Here is a 19,883-nt window from a genome sequence, read left to right on the forward strand (position 1 = left end):
TTCAAAATTTGTGGTAAGCAGCTCAGACTCTGCTCATCAAGCAAGAAGTGGCTGTTTCGAAAATCGAGATTATTGCTCCCTTTTTTTTGGTAGTCTAGGCCACACCATTTTTTTTTTTAACTTTATGGCATAATTGTCAAAATTCCATGGTGAGCTGCACCCCAATTCTTTTTTCAGAAAATCTCTGTTTAAGTTTTGAGACTCTCATAGCACACATAAAATTACCGGTTGACCGGTTGAGATCAACCACCTCATTATTCAATGCAAACATAAACGTGACCTATCTTGAATCGGTTTCTAGCATATCTTGGAAGAGAATTTATGCTCTTGGCAAAATGCTCAGGTTTGAAATCAATGTTTTTTTTTTCCTTTTCGTAATGAGTTAATGCTTGATATTTTCAGTTTTTTTTATTCATGAACTGTGATGCATAAAGCTAACCTTTGCTCGGTGGCATCGTTACACTGCCCTATAATATTAACACATTTCGACTATGTCATCTTCAAATGCGTAGTAAAATCATTGTTGCATGCCCTAACTGTGTAATGATTCGCACATCAGTCTGTTGCACAACAAAGGAAACTCATCGTGGCAGAAACTTTGTCCCACCTGTTACGCGTGTGTTTGTTGTTGCGTAAGCCCAAACCCAACTTAAACCTAAGCAATTTAGCGACAAACTGCAATCTCAATTAGCCTGATGCGCCTCTGATGTAAACCTTAGTTAGTCCGTCATCTGATTTTTTTGCAAATAAAACACCGATGCGCTCAGACAAGCTGGTTTTTTTAGAAATATATTTTAATCTTTATTCATCTTAAAACTAAGTTGGGGTTTTTCGTTTCGAATTTTCGCTTTTGCGTTACTTTGCTAGACTTACAGGGAAATAATAAATAATACGCGCCTAAATGTCAACTTTAAGCTTTGGGAAGGGGGGGGGATGCTTTCAACAAGAGTGTGGCTTGCACCGCTACGGGAACGAAACTTCCGGCAGTGCAAGCCGACCTGATGGATTGGGGATGAAAAAGAGGAAAGGAATCTCGTTGGGGTGGTCTCTACTCTCTACTGTACAGAGTGAAAGTATTGCTTCCCTCAGCGCTTGATGATGCGCACCTTTTTCCGGACCACCGGCACTCTCTTGAAGGTCTTGTGGTGGGGCCGTTTTCCGTGGCCTCGAGGTCGCTTCAGCGGCGGATGCTGGGGCGGTGGATGGGACAGCAGCGACCGCTGGCCACTGCTGGCCGTGTTCAGGTTGTTGGCTTTGGCTTTCTGATTGATCGGTGGAACCGGGAGGGCTGTGTACGGTGGGCCAGGCTTCTTGAACGTGGGCTGAGGAAAGTCTCGGGTTTTCTCCTGAACTGGGATGTACGCGTTTGGTCCGTACCTTGGACGACCTGCTTTTCTCTTGACGTCCCGGAAGGCGTCCGCGATGTCATCGTGAGAGCGAACTTTTGGAGTTGGTTTGTTTTCGTGCGTCGTCTGATCACTGCCGGAAGTTGCCACTTTTTCCGCTTCCTTTTCGACGGCCTGTTTCACGCTGCTTGACGGTTCACCCACGTTGAACGTGGGATAGAACTTGTTGATATCGAAGATTGGCAGCTGAATGAAGCTCGCTTTTGGGAGGGTATCAAAGACACTGTCCTGTCTTCGGGCCGCTCCCTGTCTTGTGATGTTTTGTCGGAGACTTCGAGGGACGGCAATCATCAACATTGTACGATCCTTCGTCTTGGCCGCACCGGGACCTCCACTTGAAGAGAGGTGGTTCTTGATGTGTCTGATAACATCGTTGTACACAACCACACCCGGGTTCGACTGCTTTTGCTGGGGTGTGCCATTGAAGGTGTCCTTAACTCCCACCAACTCTGCTTGCTTCGACGATGAAAACTGGACATTGCCAGCCGTTGGATCTGCCCTACGGATCGGCACAAAACCTCCATCACTGACCAGAACCGTTTCTTCCTGTCCTCGTTCCGGTAGAACTTCGTTCTGCTTGTAGTTGTTCCGAGCTTGCAGATAGTCCGCCAACTGATTCGTTACGTTTTCAGCGAATTGTAATGCCGTATCGACGTCAATGCCGTAGTGCTGCGCTCGATTCAAATACGGAGATAAGCCACGTTCCTGCTGTTCATACTCTTCCGGGATCACATACGTCGTATTATCCAATGCTTCATCCAGATATCGCAACAGCTCATCGCCTTGCAACTCCCTTGGATTCTGCGCTTCAATTTCGATCTCGTAATCCTCCGGTTCGTGCTCGCTGTGATACTTGATCAACGTATTGAACGGTTGCACAAAGTTTACCTCCTCGTACAGTGGAACGTCGGGCAGAAGGTAGTGTCTCATGTACCGATGTACTTCGCTGTGAACCTCTTCCGGCTTCGGTACATCCGGACTCATTTCAATCTCATGATCCGCGCTCGGCTTCGTCAACGGTTCCGGTGGGAGGACGTTATCTAGCTTTGGAGGGCTCACCAGCTCGATCGCATCGCCCGGTCCTGACAAATACTGGTTTGAAGTCTTGATCGCTTCGTCTAAATACTTGATCAGATCTTGACCCTGCAGCTGTCTGATTTCCGGACTGATCAGCACGCGCTTCTTTTCATTCTCTTCCGGAAGAAACTGTGTCGAGTTATGAATGGCTTCGTCCAGAAAATTCAACAGATCGTCCCCCTGCAGCTCCCGTGGATCGACCAACGCCTCCGGAATCGGCAACAGAATCAAATCTGAATCGTTCTGGAATACTAACGCTTGCGCGTACGGAAGAAAAATCGTGTCCGAATCATTGTGCTGACCTTCCGCCTCAGGCCACAAGTCGTAGTCGACTTCATTCTCCAAGCTATTGTTTTGCTCGAAGGACTCCTCCACCGATTGCGAAGCACTCTCGTCGGAAGCTAAAGTGCTTGGAGCGGTAGTGGTCGTTGTAACTTCCTGTTCCACAGCCGACACATCTCGCTTTCCGCGATGCTTCTTTGGCTTCTTCGACTTTGCCTGAAACTCACCGAACGATTCCTCCTTCCCGTGGTCAAAGCTCTCACTTTCCTTGCCCTTTTCCGAGTACACGATGTTCGTCTTCGAGATGGTCACCTTCTCCTTGATTTTGGGCTCTTCCGCCGGACGTGACTTTTTGCTGTTTGTTTCCTCGTGTCTTACCTGTACGTACGTCTTCTTCGGCTCAAAGTTGACCATCGCTTTCACCTCTTCCTCCACGTCGTCAAAGTCCGGCTCGCCGCTACTCTTCTTCTTCTTGGCTTCGTCCGAGTCGTAGAAATCCTCCTCCACGTCCTGATCGCCACTGGCACGCCCAACTCGATCGATCTTCTTGAAGCGTTTGTTGCGATGGTGAACATCACTCGTCGTCACCTTCTTTTCGTCGTCCCGCTTGCGTTTGCTTTCGTGCAGAATCGCGAACCCGTACTCCTCGGCCTGTTCGCTGAAGCTGCTCAGTTCGGCCGGGGTCAGTACGGCCGCATTCGGATGCTTCGTTTTCAGCACCAGCTCTTCGCCCTTTTGCTCAAAGTGGGCGTCGTCCGGGTCGATGATCCCGTCGATTTCGACCAGCGGTTGGAAGTCGCTTTCCGGTGGGATGACAAACTCGTGCCCTTCGGCGTCCGCGTAGTAGTAGTTCTGGCCCGCGTCCGGTTCCGTGTAGTACACGTTCTGTTCTTCCTGGGGCTTCAGGTTGGCCTGTCCGATGTAGGACAGCTCGTTCGGGTGTGACGAGAATAGGTAATCGTTGATGGGTTTGGAGTACTTGTGCTTTTGCGGTTTCTTCTTGTATTCGTAGGGTTTGGTGAAATCTAGCGTTTTGGTGAAATCTGGTGTTTTAGTGTATTCATAAGTTTTTGTGTAATCTGGTGATTTGGTGTACGGCGAGTGGTACTTCTTTGGTGGTGGTGGCGGGAGTGATGAAAATCCAAAGTCATATCCCTGGTTGTCGAAAAAGGCTTTCTGCTTCTCTTTGAGCTTTTGCACGTAATTCCTCACCGTGGAGAACGATGGTGGCTCATTTGGTAGCAAGTTGATGGGAGTGAACTTGATCTCTGGTGGATGCTCCAGGTGCAGTGGGTTGACGGGACTTGGTTTCAACATCGGCACGAAGGGAGTGTCGTATGGACCGGGTTGGGTATCTTCTAGGTTCAACGTTACATAGCTCGGTGCCGGTTTGAACGGATGTCGGAAGTAGGCATCGCTGACATGTTTTGGCGTATGTTTAGTGTGGTGATGGTGATGGTGCTTCTTTGGCGGTGGGTACTTTGGACCGTCTGGGTAGTACGGAACCGGAATCTGTACCACGTTCGAAGGTACCGGTTTGAGCACATCACTAATCGTATGCAGCAGCTGTGGACTTATCGAACCCAACATCTGCAGGGTTCGGGGACCCTTAGGCATCACTATTACTACTTTGTCTACATTGGCACTGTGGGATTCATCTATCACGGGCAGCAACAGAATCACGACCGATGGCAACAGCCATCGTAAAGCCAGCCTAATCTCACTCATCTTTCATATCGGTTCAACCTAGTTTTGAAGAAATATATAAAAAAAAAACAAATTTAAACAGTCCATAGAGCACACAGCACAGTAAATCACTTGAGATTCTTACTTAAAGATATTGTTGAAATCTAACGTTAACAGATGATCACTAGGGTGGCCACTAAATCAAAGCTCGTCACTGCAGGTCCTGCGTCACCATTTCTCTGGCCACTAATCCCACAACTCGTGCCAATCCACGTTCCGAAATAAACAAACACAAAAAAAAATCCCACGGTGATGACGATGGTCTTGTCAAGGCGAAAAACAGCAAAAAACTATAGAGTCCAGCGTGGGTTTCGCACTGATTTATATAGACTTTTGGGATGGTGCTGCCTCGAGGTCGCTACCGAAGGCCGCCGCCGGTCTTGTTCGGGTTCCAGCCCCTCTTGATCAAATGAATTCATCGGCGGCACGAGCACGCGCAGCTCCATTTCTCTGCCAAACGACCTCGGCTTCGGGCAAATTAAGCCGGCAGTCGTCGGCAGTGGCAGAAGCGAAGAAAAGTCTTTTTTTCCCGCTGCAGGTTCGCGAGCTCTCGGGCTAAACAAAAGTGGGCACTCTTGAGTGACACGGTAAAATTTTTGTGACTTTTTGTTCATATTTATTTGTTTTGTCAGAAAAACATTTTGAAATCGATAGAAAACTGTTAAAAAAAGTTTTGTACGGTTATTTATCATTGACAAGATATGGATTAAAAAACCCGATTTTATATCACCAGAGGTGAAATAAAGCCTTTCTTACAAAATGATGAAACTCCGAAAAATATATTGGTACAATTAATTTTTCAGAAACAAAATGATAACACTCAGTGAGAATTTGACCTAAAGCTTCGAATCTTTTTAGACTAAACCTCGAATGCATTTTTTTTTAATTTCGGAGGTACATTATGGGTCGCAAAATAATTATATTTAATTAAGAAAAACTGGTTGGATTGACATTATTAAAAAAAATAAAACGTACTCAGTCTTTCAGGTTAGTCTATGATTAACTTTAAAAAATATGTATCGATATTGCGCTTTGTCGATATATTATGAGAAGCCAGAAAGAACACTTTCACGCGCAGCGTATAACGCGCAAGCTTAAATGTGCTGACGTTTATGCTTCGACTTGACGACTTGTCGATCTTTCGAGCGAGAACGAGCCGGGACTTCGAATATGATGTTCAGTATATGACTTTGTATAAAACAAAAAAATTAATAGGAAAAATAGGGTAAAAATAAAACGTAAAACACTAATATGGCTACACAGCAAAAAATCCGATGGTAAAATCGCATGCAAAAGCATGCACATCACCTTCGTCAAAATAAACACTTAATATTACACACTGCATGTACATTTTTTGCAAACACAAAAAAAAAGTTGCAACAGATGGGACTCAAACCCAGCACCAACAGTGAGGACTGGCGCCTTGCCCACTCGGCCATCAGACCGATGAAAAGCTGAGCGGATAAACCTATATATGAGCTTGACATTACGGTCAAGTAGGTTTCCCATACTGCTGGGCTACATATTTCAGGGTGTAAAATCGCATAAAATTGCATAAAATAATGCAATATTTATTTTACACCCAGGCCTTTTACACGCAGCTGGATTACTACTTTTTTAGCTGTGTATATCTCTGGAAATACATTTTGGAAGAGCTTCAAATTTTAGGCCCAAGCAGGATAAACCTATATATGAGCTTGACATTACGGTCAAGTAGGTTTCCCATACTGCTGGGCTACATATTTCAGGGTGTAAAATCGCATAAAATTGCATAAAATAATGCAATATTTATTTTACACCCAGGCCTTTTACACGCAGCTGGATTACTACTTTTTTAGCTGTGTATATCTCTGGAAATACATTTTGGAAAAGCTTCAAATTTTAGGCCCAAGCAGTGTATGGCGCATGTTTTCGAATGGCTTTTTGTTTGAAACTGATTTTTTTTAAATTTGATAGTGTTATCTGTAAAATAGTCCAAATGTTATCTGTAAAATAGTCCAAAAAATACCTCTAAAAATGGCTTTGACCACATTTACTGGTCGAAAATTGTGAATCGAAAAATAAAATGTTCGTCTCCGACCCCATGGCTACAAATCTGAAATATAAAAATTGTTGGTTTTACGAGTGGTTTTCCGATGATGGAAGACACAAATTTTTAAGAGCGGGTACAGACATCGCACAAGTATTTCAGAAAAAGTGCTCTCAAAAATCAGGCTTTGAGTTCTGGGTTTCGGGCAAAAATTCAATCGAAAGAGCGCATCATAACCTTCAAATTAGTAATAGGATTTTTTTCTGGGACGATTCCCCGCCGTGCACGATTTTTTAAAGATTTCTGAGAAAAGCGTTTTTCCAAAAGTAAACCTTAAACCTTTCTTTTGTAAGAAACGCAAAAACATATTCTGTCGCATCATTTGTCGAATATGTTTTAAATACTTTCTTCAAAATGGAAGTTATGCTTTTTAAATTGATATGTTTAGTTGGTACAGAAGTGTACCATCACACACTTAGATTTTTTATCGAATTCGGTTAAGTTTACAGAATTTTACAAGGAATTTTCAACTGCATAAATAAATAAATATATAGGAGAATTTAGCTTTTTAAAGATTTACGACAAATTGTCGTAATTAAAATACGCAACTTTTGGTACCCTAGCATATTTCCAGACACTTTGATCCAGACACGGCCATTTTAAGTTTTCATACAACTTTTTCAAATGTTAAGCTAGATTTTTGAGACTTCTTACTTTTTTTTCAAATAGCCAATTTAATCACCTTTCTTTTGCGTCTAAGACAGCTAAAATCGGATGAAATGACGCGGAGGTATGATTTTTTGAAAAAAAGTGTTTTTTTTTGCGAAAAATGACGAAAATTGCCATTTTTTGAACCACCCTAGCACGATGTAGGTCACCCTTTTGGCCAAACAAAAAAAATACGGGTCGGATTATTTTGGCCAAGGAACCCCCAGAAAAATTTTGAGCCCAATCGGAGAACTTTTTTTTTTAATTTAGACTCTTTTCAAATGGAATTGCTGAATAATGAGCAATTTTAATAATAAATAGTTGCTTAAGGAAAAAAATAATCCTCCAATTTTAATAAAATTTTAATAAATTTCATTCTGCTTTAATCAGATGTTAGGTACTCAGAATCGTAACTCACACGTCATGAGTTCAAATCAAGAGGTGGAAAGTTCTTAGTGCAAAATAAATTTTACAGATTCTTGCTTTAATCAAATTCAAGAGTTCTAGACTGTCCATGTTCACATAAATGTCCCATATGCAAAAACAGTAAGCTGAGAAAAACGCATTTGAAGTTTGTCCCACACATAAGGCTATGTGTTAAGTTTTCACGAAAAAACTGGATTTCCTTCTGATTTCTAGAACAAAATACTCAATGTTATAGGCTTTTCTGAAAGATCACACGAATCTGAACAAAACTGCAGCAATAACTAAAAAACGATGAAAATGCATATGGGACATTTATACGATCAGGGGCAGTATAACTCGCTCCCAAAAAAATTGACATAATTTACTCTTTTTAATCACATTTGAACGTGTTACGATAAGATAGATTTTTAACACAATATTTGTTTCATATAATCGGGTTCAAAATTTGTTTCTTCCATACTTTGATCCCGATTATACAATTAGTTTTATAATAACAAAATCTTAAAATGTTCACAAAAAAGCCATTAAAATTAAGGTTAATTTTTGGGAATTATAAAATTACTTAAAGATGTGTCAAAGGACCATTTAACATTATCATTCAAAATGGCTCCGCGGGCCACATAAAATTACCTCGCGGGCCTACTTTGGTCACCCTTTTTTAAATGATCGATAAATAAACTCTCTACTTTTGGCGAATTACTGTTGGTTCCACTTTGACAGTTCAAGATTGAGGCCGTTTTTCGAACAACTATTCTGCACCCAGAACCAAACCACAATCTAGATTTCTAGAGTGTTTTTAATAGGTCCTATAAACATATGAAACACAATAGCTTGTAGGAACTTTTCAAAAAAAAACTCTAGATTTGCCCTCATCTCCATCTACATCTTCACAAAAATCAAAACTTTTTTCATCGTGTCTCCATTCGCTGAACTCCAACTCCACCCGAATCCAGCCCCCGCTAAGCCGGCCACCTCCACCTCGTCGAGTTTTCCCCCAAATCTTCTCACCTCTCTCTCTCTCTCTCTCAATCTTTTTTGTTCGCCCAGTCAACCTCCTTAGCATATCAAAAAGCATATTATTTCAAATTACCCTCAACACTTTCCCGATTAGAGCGAACGAGAGCGAAAGTGGTGCCTCATTTCACTGCCCCTCAAAAAAAAAAACTCTCCTCTTCTCATCATCATCATCTTCTGCCGATGGCGTCTATGGTGGTGGATTTAATAATCCGTTCACCGATCGCGATCTGGCAGCAAATTCGGCTCTGATGAGCCAAAGCCGAAGAAGATCACGACGACGAAGTTTTGTTTTGGCGGTGCGAGGCGCGGCTTCTTCCTTCCGTCACTTTCCGAAACACTGTGCACTTTTGTCGTATCGTGACGAAACACGATCGAAACAGATTTCGCGCATCATTTGCACACCGTCGAAGGGGTATTTTTTTTGCAACGGACTTCCGGTGAAGCTTTTATCGGAAACCATCAATCATAATTTTTAAATATAATTTTTTTCAAGCTTCGCTATGTGCAATATAACCAAAAATGATGCCAAAGACCGGGCAGGTGCCCTGGCCACGTGCCGCAGGTGCTGGAATCGTTTATTTTCGATAAATGGTCCTATTTTTTACACTATAATCATTTAGAGAAATGTATGCCACAGATTGGCCTGAGAAAGAAAAACCTTGAGCATTTGAACATTGAAGTTGTTGTGAACTGTGTTCAGCCAAAAAATTAAAAAAAAACAATTCAAGCACTCACAATGAAGACATGGGTCATGAATCGATTTTTCGATACGTTTTAAGGGGGCAAAACATGTTTTTCTTTGTGTCATCCTATAGAGTCCTAAAGCCGCATGTTTACCCAGTCACGAAATTTTCTAGTTCTGTTAGAAATATGAAAAACCGATCTATGCGGGATTCGTCCTTTTTTTTGAAAATTACACCATGTACTTCCAAGTGTTGCGCAAAATCAAACTTTTTCAGTAAAATCGCTGTATTTCGCCAATAATTCATTTTAGTTTGAGGTCTACTATGATTATTATGTAAAATTGTCTGGGAAACACGATGGTGATAAAATAAAACAAATAAAAACATAAGGAATTCGTCAAAACTGATTTTTAATACTTAAAACGTTAAAATATAATTTTAGTGGGCATTTAAGGGTTAACATTTTATTTTTATCAAATTCCTTGGACAATTTTCTATAAAATGCAACCAGTAGAAAGTCTTTTGCTGAAATAGTTGCACAGTTATGATTAAAAGATAAAAAAGTTTTTTTTTTTTTGAAAATCGTCAAAAAAGAGGGCGGTGCCAAAAATAGAAGGATGGTCTAATCAGCACCAAACTTGGGATTTCTGTTAACTATCGATAGAAGAACGTTCCTTCCAAGTTTGGTCCAAATCGGTGAAGGTCGAGTCCAAAAGTGTGCCCAGTTGACCTGGAATGACCCATATTCTGGTTCTGCCAGAATTCTGCTAGAACGTCGTGACTGGGTATTTGTATGTACAACTGTAAAAAAACACAAGGTTACGGTTGATACCCAAAAAAGCGACAGGTGTGTGTGGAGTTGTTTTGTTAAAGTTTCTCATTAATCTTTAAACCATTATTAATAAAAGCAATAAAGGAAAAATCTAAAATAAACTCTCATTGCTTTTTTATAGGATTCATAAAAAAGGCGTTTTAGAAAACATGAGCAGTTTATTTTAAAGTTTAACTTGTGTAATATAATATAATCGACTTTTCATAAAAATATAACTGTGAGATATTGCATTCATTCAAGCGTGGGCAGATGCAAGATAATGTTTTTTCGATAAATAAAACATTGTTGAGTTTTTTCTTTTATTTTTCAGTTTGTTTTTTTTTTTGGTTTTCAAACATTATTTCTATGAGTTCTTATAAACTTTAAAAAACATTATTGTTTGTAAAAATGCTTGAAAAAAATGTAGCTCAGCCTAGAGCTCAAATTTACCGTCATTGAAGATATGAATCAGGGCAGATTTAAAACAAATTCCTTACATTTTTATTCGTAATTTTGGATATTTTTTTCCACGCATAAATAAAAAAAATCAGAAATTTTCCTTTTCTTTTACAATAATAATTTTTTGCTCCTTGCTTTTTTCAGGCAAATTTTTAAGGGCTAAGAACAAAACCCTCAAAAAAAAAGAACAGATTTTTTAGATTGGTTTTTTGAATCGTCTCAGTTTTTGTTAGGATTTGTTGGTTTCTTAGTAAAACGATGATTTTGAAACAATTGTATTTTTCGGTAAAAAATGGTATAGAACGGATTTGTTTTAAAAAGATTAATCAAATTTTCTTTTCAAAATTGCCCAAAAGAAGTTTTTTGATAAAATTTATCGGGATTTTTGTAAATGTAAACCAATAAAAAAATTAAAATAATTTACAATGCCGTCGATTTTGAAATGATTTGCACCAAAGTCCAAAAAAAATGTAAACAATTTTGTACAACTGTCTTTGATTTTGAAAACAACATTATCAAATAACGGATTAGCTAGCAAGCAGTGTTGGAATTCAAGCGAGAAAAAGGAAAGCATTTCTCGCTCGCGAGCGAGGAAGAGAACTTGTGGTATTTTTCTCTTCTCATTCGCGCTCGCTCGAGGCAGCTCGAGATCGAGAACTCGAGCGAGAGGATTTTTTCTCGCGAGAGCGCGAGAATACCAACACTGCTAGCTAGAATTGTATCTATGGTAAACAATGTTCTTATTGTGTCTTCAATATTATTTTTTGTTATATCTTTCAAATTTTATTTTAAATATGTGAAATCATAATATTTTTCTCGCAAAAATTCTGGGGGAGGGCACAATGTATGGGCTGCCCCCCTAAAATTTTTTGGGGGCAAACAGTACCGTTCCCCCCAGATACGACGCCCCTGCTTATGAAGTATCGACCCTTCAATAAATAATGCTAGATCTGACGAATAGTTGTCGAGCTATCGTATTTTGAAAAATACATTCTAATTTGATTAAACAAAACAGCAAATAATTGTCCGATATTGAAAGTCTAAAAACAAAGTTCGAGTTTTTTCTAAGCTTTCAAAAAAATATATTGACAGAAATTGGCAAAAAAAATTTAACTGTGCATTGAAAATTGCAAAACTTGTGTCCCTCTAAACAAAGAAACAAAATTTCAAAAATTATTATTATTAATTTTAAAATCAGCAAAAAAATCCATACACCTATTTTATTCTGAAAAGTTCTTTGCCAAAGACACCAAAGCAATCAGAAAACGTTCATTTTTTTTTTGTATTGCCAGCTGCCGAAATTGTGTGGGGTGGGGTGTACCAATGACATAAAATGGTTTCTGTGGTCAAAGCCTTTGACTCAAAGGAGGGTTCCACATAGTTTGAACCAAATGAAAAAAAACAAAAATGAAAATGCATTAAGAGCTGATTTTGTTAAGAATTGCTCTAAAAACAATCCACGATTTCAAATGAATTAATCATAAAAAAAAACAAAGATAATTTGTTTTCAGAGAACAATCGAAATTGAAATTATAAAATGTTTGTAATAATTTGATGTAATTTAAAAAATGGAATTGCTTGAACGCAACTTTGTGCTGAATCAATTGATTTTTAATTGATATTTTTCTCCACTCCACAAAATTTGCTAACATTTAGTTATAACCAGTTGGTTTAAATTTTCAGATAAATCTGACTGCTTCTAAAAATATTTTGTTATTTTGTCATGAAATTATTTTTTTTTTCAGAACTCTCCAAAGTTCTACTGTAAAAAATATTTTAAAATAGTATGTTTTATTACAAAATACGAGTGCCCATTTGTCAAAAACAAAATAAAACATGTTGCTCACAAAACAATGCCATATTAACAATTGATGAGACGGATATCAAACAACATAAAAAAACTCGTTTCCAAATGTAACCAAGTCAATGATCTTTGAGGCTTCGGCGAAAATAATGTTTTAGACAAATATTTGAAAAGAACTTATCTACAAGCATGCAATTTTAAATTTATTTGTTTTTTTTTTTATGGAGATTTCTGTTGATCACCAATCCAATCCGTTAATAAAAACTGTCAAAATTAGTATCCCATTGTGTGTTTTCAACGCAAATATTATGTATCTCATTTGATTGTGAGCATCATATAGCGACGATGCTCACATCAATAAAGACCCCGAAAATTGGCATCATTTTTTATTCAAAGGTTAGTGGGTTCAAGTAAGGTAACAGTTTTCTTTTTTGAATCTAATATTTTGCCATAAATTTATTTATTGTTTATCATCAAATAGTGCATCAATCTGACTGGATCTAATAGTGTTAAGTGTATTTTTGGTCATAAACATATGAGTTGACATTAACGGTCTTTACCTTACCAAAAAAAAAGAAAATGATATGCTGATGAAGAGAAAGAAATCTAGCATTATCAGGCCTCATCATCACATATGCCATTCAACTTGGACTGGACCAAATTTTGCTGTTTTTTTCTATTATCTTCTCGTGAATGATTACGTAAAAGACAGTCGTATGAAGCTTTATTTGGGCAAATGAACTTAATCTTAATTCGCCGCGTGAACTCAATTGCAAGTGCGTGTAAATATGCGTGGTCATGATTTTTTTTAACTTGGATTGCATTTGGGTCGTAATGTGAAATCATTAATGATTTGGGATAAAATTATAAGTAAGAACGTATTTTTTTACATCGTCCTTATTTTTTTAATTTAAAATAAAACTATTAACATTTTTATAATGCAAATATAGACCAAGATTGATTTATCAATGTTTATTTGTTTGTTTATTTACTTTTTTATCTTTTATTAGCTTAGAAAAATATTTTTGGCAACTTTGTTGTATTTTTGTTGCAAAAAAAAAATGTAGAAAAATCACTAACCCAAGATGACATAAAGTGTAAACTTTTGAACTTTTCCACCTTCCAAGCCGCGGAGGAAGCTTTGTGCTTCTCATCCAAAAGCTCGGGCAGCACTTTGTTAGCAAATCGGTTCCTCTTCTCGCAATTTTCTGTTGGCTGTTCCGCAGCTGAGGAAGTGCACAAATCGCGCCACTGGTATTTTCTCGCCTCGGCTGATTCCAAAGTGTTGTGATCGATGACGACACACAAACGAGATGAGATTTTCGACAAGGAAAGTGAAACAGAAACGACAAATTTGCAATTCTTCGGGTCAGCTTCCGCACAAATGAAAGCATTGCCATTTTTCGGTCAGTTACCGATTCGTTTGCAAGTTTCTTTTTGATATGTTGTAGAAACGGAAATGAAATGAAAAATATATTTTAAAAGGTTTTGAGTTAAATTTATATTACGATTTTCTGAGAATATTTAATTTCAGAACTCGACTATTTTGGAGTTGATATCAGTAAACGCTAAAGTTTCATCAAGGTATGATAGATTTAGGTTCCCTGAACCCGCTCAAATTGACATTGATTTTTTGTGAATTCCCTGCCAATAAATAAAATTGAAAATTTGGGGAATAGATGCTATCACGGCGTGTTTTCTGGGCAGCCTTAAGGAGAAAAAATAGTCATCGCTACTTTCAAATGTGTTTTATAGGAAATTTTCTCAGCTTCCCAATGCATCTAAGAGCGAAATGTTTCATCGGAAAATTTCTGAGATATCTCTATTTTAAGTTTTTTGGTTTTAAATTTCTTTTTTATTTATTCAAAACTTTATACTAACAGTCCTGGAAACTTGTCAAATGATGTGTTTCTTGTGTCATTTACACATCAAAATGTGCTGAATAAGGCAAGAAACAACTTTGAAGAAGGTTGCAAACCGCTAAACATTTTTAAAATGAAGTTTTAACCGAATTTTTGAATATGTGGGATTTATTCAGAAATTAAAATCATGAAACTGCATTAATATATTGGGTAATTCTCCGCCAACTCACACAGCAGTTGCCCCGACCCCTCTTCGATTTGCGTGAAACTTTGTCCTAAGGGGTAACTTTTGTCCCTGATCATGAATCCGAGGTCCGTTTTTTGATATCTCGTGACGGAGGGGCGGTACGACCCCTTCCATTTTTGAACATGCGAAAAAAGAGGTGTTTTTCAATAATTTGAAACGGTGATGAGATAGAAATTTGGTGTCAAAGGGACTTTTATGTAAAATTTTGATTTCAAAACTTTTTTTCGTAAAATCGCGATAACTCGTGATGTTTACAAGCAAACCCCTTATGTCTTATTTCAAAATTTTTGTAATTGTCTGCTCTACAACTTTGTAAAACATTGTTACACTCTAAAAAATAATCCTGCAAAGTTAGAAAAAACACGAAATTTTAAAATGAAAAATTTTGCTCTAAATGAAAAAATGACCCTTCTTGGTCAATGTAGATTCGAAAAATAAATTAAATTTCCCATAAAATGACATGTTCCAAATTTTTGTACAGTCGAGTAACGGAAAATGGGAGAATTTTTAAAACTTTTTTAGTGTTTTTTTCGATGAAAAATATGTTTTTTCGGAATTCTGAGTACGCCATCAAATCGGGCGTCTAATTTTACATAAAAGTCCCTTTGACACCAAATTTCTATCTCATCACCGTTATTGAAAAACACCTCTTTTTTCGCATGTTCAAAAATGGAAGGGGTCGTACCGCCCCTCCGTCACGAGATATCAAAAAACGGACCTCGGATTCGTGATCAGGGACAAAAGTTACCCCTTAGGACAAAGTTTCACGCAAATCGAAGAGGGGTCGGGGCAACTTTTCCCGATTTCGTGTGAGTTGGTAGAGAATTACCCATTATTGTTACAAGAACAAATAGATTATTACATAATTGTTATGTACAAATAACACCGGTCTGCTCCGATTTAGCTTGGAATTAGCTGATTGAACCGATTTTTTACAGGTTCCAGATTGATAGGGTATTACAAGATTTTTATGAATAAATATCATATTTTCTTAATCAAACATTAACCAGTTCCATGGATACAAAATATGTTTAATACTCGAAATTGAACTGCAAACTACTGTTGCAAGCTTAAGGAGACTACTTTTCATTAGTATGAAATGATTGTTTTAGTTTTTTGTATTAAATGATCAAGGAATTAGCAATATTCTAAAAGTTTATAAGACTGTCATCTTCAATCTCATCTTTAAAACAATGTTTTATTCCTTGATTTTTGTTCAAATAGTTTGGAAAGAAAGTTTCTGTTTTTTTTTTTTGTTAAAATAATAAATAATATTGTTCAAACAAAAAAAAGTTTGGGACGGTGTTTTCAGCATTCTGAATTGGAAGACTCGAGTTTTACTTACTTTAAGTGCATTTTCAACAGTAAACTTTTAATAAAATATTTATTATTTATTTAATATTTATTTTATTCTCTTGAAAATATGACTTTTGAAGCTTGCAACAGTAATACATTTTCGATTTTAAATCATATTTGTATTTATGTTCCTGGTTAGTTTTTGCTAAAGAAAATATCAAATTTATTCATTAAAATTCAATAATACCATTAACAATCACAAACCTGCCAAAGTTTTGGCTGAACAAACTAAATCAGAACAGATAAGTGATATTTGTACACACAAAATGTTTAATGATTTTATAATTCTTGTAAAAAAATATATTTTTACATTGTTTTATGATTTTAATTTCTGAATAAATCCCATATATTCAAAAACTCAGACAAAACATAATTTTCAAAATGTTTTGCGGTTTGCAACCTTTTACAAAGTTGTTTCTTATTCTGCACATTTTGATAAGTAAATGACACATGAAACACATCATTTGAGAAGTTTTCTGAACTGTTAGTGTAAAGTTTCCAATAAATAATAAAGAAATTTAAAACCAAAAAACTTAAAATAGAGATATCTCAGAAATTTTCCGATAAACATTTCGCTCTTAGAAGCATTGACATATTTGAAAGTAGCGATGACTATTTTTTCCTGAAAAGTTTGTTCTAGAAAACACGCCGTGGCTATGGAATCATCTTAGGCAACCATGCGCACTCCTTTAGTTTTGCTACCCCACAGATAAACGTGGGTGCGCATTGTTGCTTAGGATGATTCATTCTATTTACCATTTCATTTATTTGCAGGGAATTCACTAAAATGCAATTCCGTCGATTGGAGCGTGTTCATGGAGACCAAATCTATCATACCTTACCTATTGAAACTGAAGTGTTTCCTAGCATCAACTTCAGAAATGCCGACTCGTGTTTTTTGATATTTCAAAGCTCTTTTAAGTAAAGATTGCCCTCGACTTTCCCGCTACTGTTCTGATTCAGCGATCATCAGAGTTGGACTATAGTCACACTTACACAATCTTGAACCAATCATCCTCAACCCACGATCGCTGCATTCTATTTAAAACGAGCAAATGTTCCAAGACTCAGACAGTGACAATCGTGTCCGGTGCCAATTCCCGCGGGTCGTCCTTGAATGACGTATCAATGTACAAAAGCAGTGCATCACATCGTTTAAAAGCTCGCATAGACATCAGACTAACTAACCAGCACCCTTAATCGGTTCTTCGCGGACCTTCACCTTGTCACACACCGCGAACGATCGATCGAACGACATTGGCGATGGTCGTTGGGCAAGCAAGGGAATGCCTTTTGTGGTGGCTACCTCCCCCCCATCTGACGAGCAATTCTAATCAAAGTGCGGCGCGAAAATCAATCGCTAGCAGAACTTGGCCGCTCCATTGTTTTCAGAGTTGCTGATTCCCCTCAATGAAGGCATAAAAGCTCATGTGTTTAGGATCGTGACTCTAATAAATTAATGAAATCAAGATGCGGCGAGGCGGCGAATAAAAGCGAGAGTCTGGGAAATCAAATCGAATCGCACATCGAAAGCAATTATAAAGGAAAGGGAGAGCTTCTTGAGCTTCCAAGGGGATCATGACTTGGACGATTCGGTGATTAGTCGTGCTCGCGTGGAGAGTGGCCAGATAATAACACACCCCTGACCCTCCTCTGACTAGGCGATTCATTCATGGGTGAGATTTACTGGCATCACGGGCTGACACTACGATAGTAACGGTATCGAATCATGCAATTGTTGTTTCTGGCAATAATCAGATATCATGATGCATCTATCCAGGGAACTATCATTGCCGATCGATGCAGGGGGCTTATGTAAGTTTGATTAGTGGTTTTATTTTAAGGTACCTTGAGAACAAACGTCGACACGTTTTACGATCAGTATCGTTAGAATGTTCCATAATCATACAGACACGTCGAACGTTGATTGATAACACGGTGTTGACTGATGGCATTACAAATCGCTTGAAACATTCAATCATAATCCATTAAGATTCTGTTTAATCCGTTATTATCCAGGAAATGACGCAAAATAGCTTAAAATGGTTCTCACAAATCAGACAGCATGCTCAGCTAAAGTGCTTCTAAAATATGATGCAGAGTTTTCAAAGGTAATGTTTTTAACTAGTCAGTGAAAATTATACTTTTCGACAACACTGCCAAGGAATCACGATTTAAAGGAAACATTCCAGAAAAATATAAGTCTGCTAGCATTTTTTAGAGCAATTCCAACTTAAGGGGTAACATACATGTAAATCGAAAAAAAAGTCAAAGGTTGATGTGAGCACACATTTAATTTTATTTAAAATCTGTTCTCAGAGCATTAAAATATACTTTTTGCAATTCCGTCGTGAAACTACTTACTTTTCCTGTCATTCTTGAACGACGAAATAGCCTACTTTTCTGCACCAAAAATAACGGAATCGAATAGCAACACTTTTAAAAATAAATGCTGAAAAGTTCTACTTTTCAGCACTGAAATGGGTGCTGAAAAGTTGAACTTTTCAGCACTTGTTTTGAAAAGTAACACTTTTCAACATTTTTTTGATTTAAATGATTTATTTACAATAAACATGAAAATTTGACTTAAAATTTCACTCAATGGGTGTTTTTCGGAATTGCAAAAAATGTTGTATGGAACTCGTTGCAAAACTTGATTTTTTCAGCACTCTTCGTATTTATTCAACTCGGTGAACCTCGTTGGATAAATGTACGACTCGTGCTGAAAAAATCCTCTTTTTGCAACTGGTTGCATAAACTACTATTATCATCTATTATCAAAACAATTTTGATGACATTTGGTTGTATCATTGCCGAGATATGGCTATTTGAAGCAAGCAGTTTCAAAAAACGATATCTTAACACTGCCTTGACCAAATCGGCTCAAAATTTTTGTGAAGACTCGTTAAACCAGTCCTGTGTGCATAACGAAGGCCGATTTTCAAAAAAACTTATTTAAAAAAAAAAGATAAAAATATTTTTGTGTTTTTTTATACAAAAAATCGTCAGTTTTTTTTATTTTTGTATTTTTTAAAAAAGCAATATTTCAAAAGCTTCGTCATGCACACGGGATATGTCTTGAGAGTGTTCACCCAAAATTTCAGCCAATTTGGTCCATCCCATCTCGAGATATCGTGGCACCCGTAAATCAACTTTCGAGAAAAACGCTCAGAAAGTTTGACAGTTCGCTTTGCGCACGGCAGAATGTTAAGCTAAGAATCGTCTCTAACTCAGTTTGATCATATCTTCATGGAACTTTCAGGAGTGATCGAAAATCATTTTTTAGTGGATTCAATAAATTTTCTGTGATATGAAATTTTGTGATTTTCTACATGAGCAATTCTCTACGAAATCGATCTTTTTTCTTCAATTTTAATTTTTATATTTTTTTATCCGACTGAAACTTTTTTGGTGCCTTCGGTATACCCAAAGAAGCCATTTTGCATCATTAGTTTGTCCATATAATTTTCCATACAAATTTGACAGCTGTCCATACAAAAATGATGTATGAAAATTCAAAAATCTGTATCTTTTGAAGGAATTTTTGGATCAGTTTGGTGTCTTGGGCAAAGTTGTAGGTATGGATATGGACTACACTGGAAAAAAATGATACACGGTAAAAAAATGGTGATTTTTTTATTTAACTTTTTATCACTAAAACTTGATTTGCAAAAAAAAACAATATTTTTAATTTTTTTTTATTTTTTGATATGTTTTAGAGGACATAAAATGCCAACTTTTCAGAAATTTCCAGGTTGTGCAAAAAATCATTGACCGAGTTATGAATTTTTTAATCAATCCTGATTTTTTCAAAAAATCGAAATTTTGATCGCAAAAATTTTTCAACTTCATTTTTTGATGTAAAATCGAATTTGCAATCAAAGAGTACTTTTGTGAAATTTTGATAAAGTGCACCGTTTTCAAGTTATAGCCATTTTTATGTAACTTTTTTCAAAATAGTCGCAGTTTT

The 19,883-nt window shown here is 37.3% G+C and overlaps 1 protein-coding gene across 1 annotated transcript; it reads right to left on the reverse strand.

The window, feature by feature from the left end:
* Nucleotides 1-783: 783 nt before the first annotated feature.
* Nucleotides 784-4,818, reverse strand: LOC119770702. The gene is made up of 2 exons (XM_038266044.1): nt 4,597-4,818; nt 784-4,511 (listed from the first exon to the last, which is right to left on the reverse strand). Exon 2 carries the CDS (start codon nt 4,491-4,493, stop codon nt 1,086-1,088), a length of 3,408 nt encoding a protein of 1,135 aa, XP_038121972.1. The 5' UTR covers nt 4,494-4,511; nt 4,597-4,818; the 3' UTR covers nt 784-1,085.
* Nucleotides 4,819-19,883: the final 15,065 nt, after the last annotated feature.

This window comes from Culex quinquefasciatus, chromosome 3, assembly GCF_015732765.1.
Source record: "Culex quinquefasciatus strain JHB chromosome 3, VPISU_Cqui_1.0_pri_paternal, whole genome shotgun sequence".
NCBI classification, from domain to species: domain Eukaryota; kingdom Metazoa; phylum Arthropoda; class Insecta; order Diptera; family Culicidae; genus Culex; species Culex quinquefasciatus.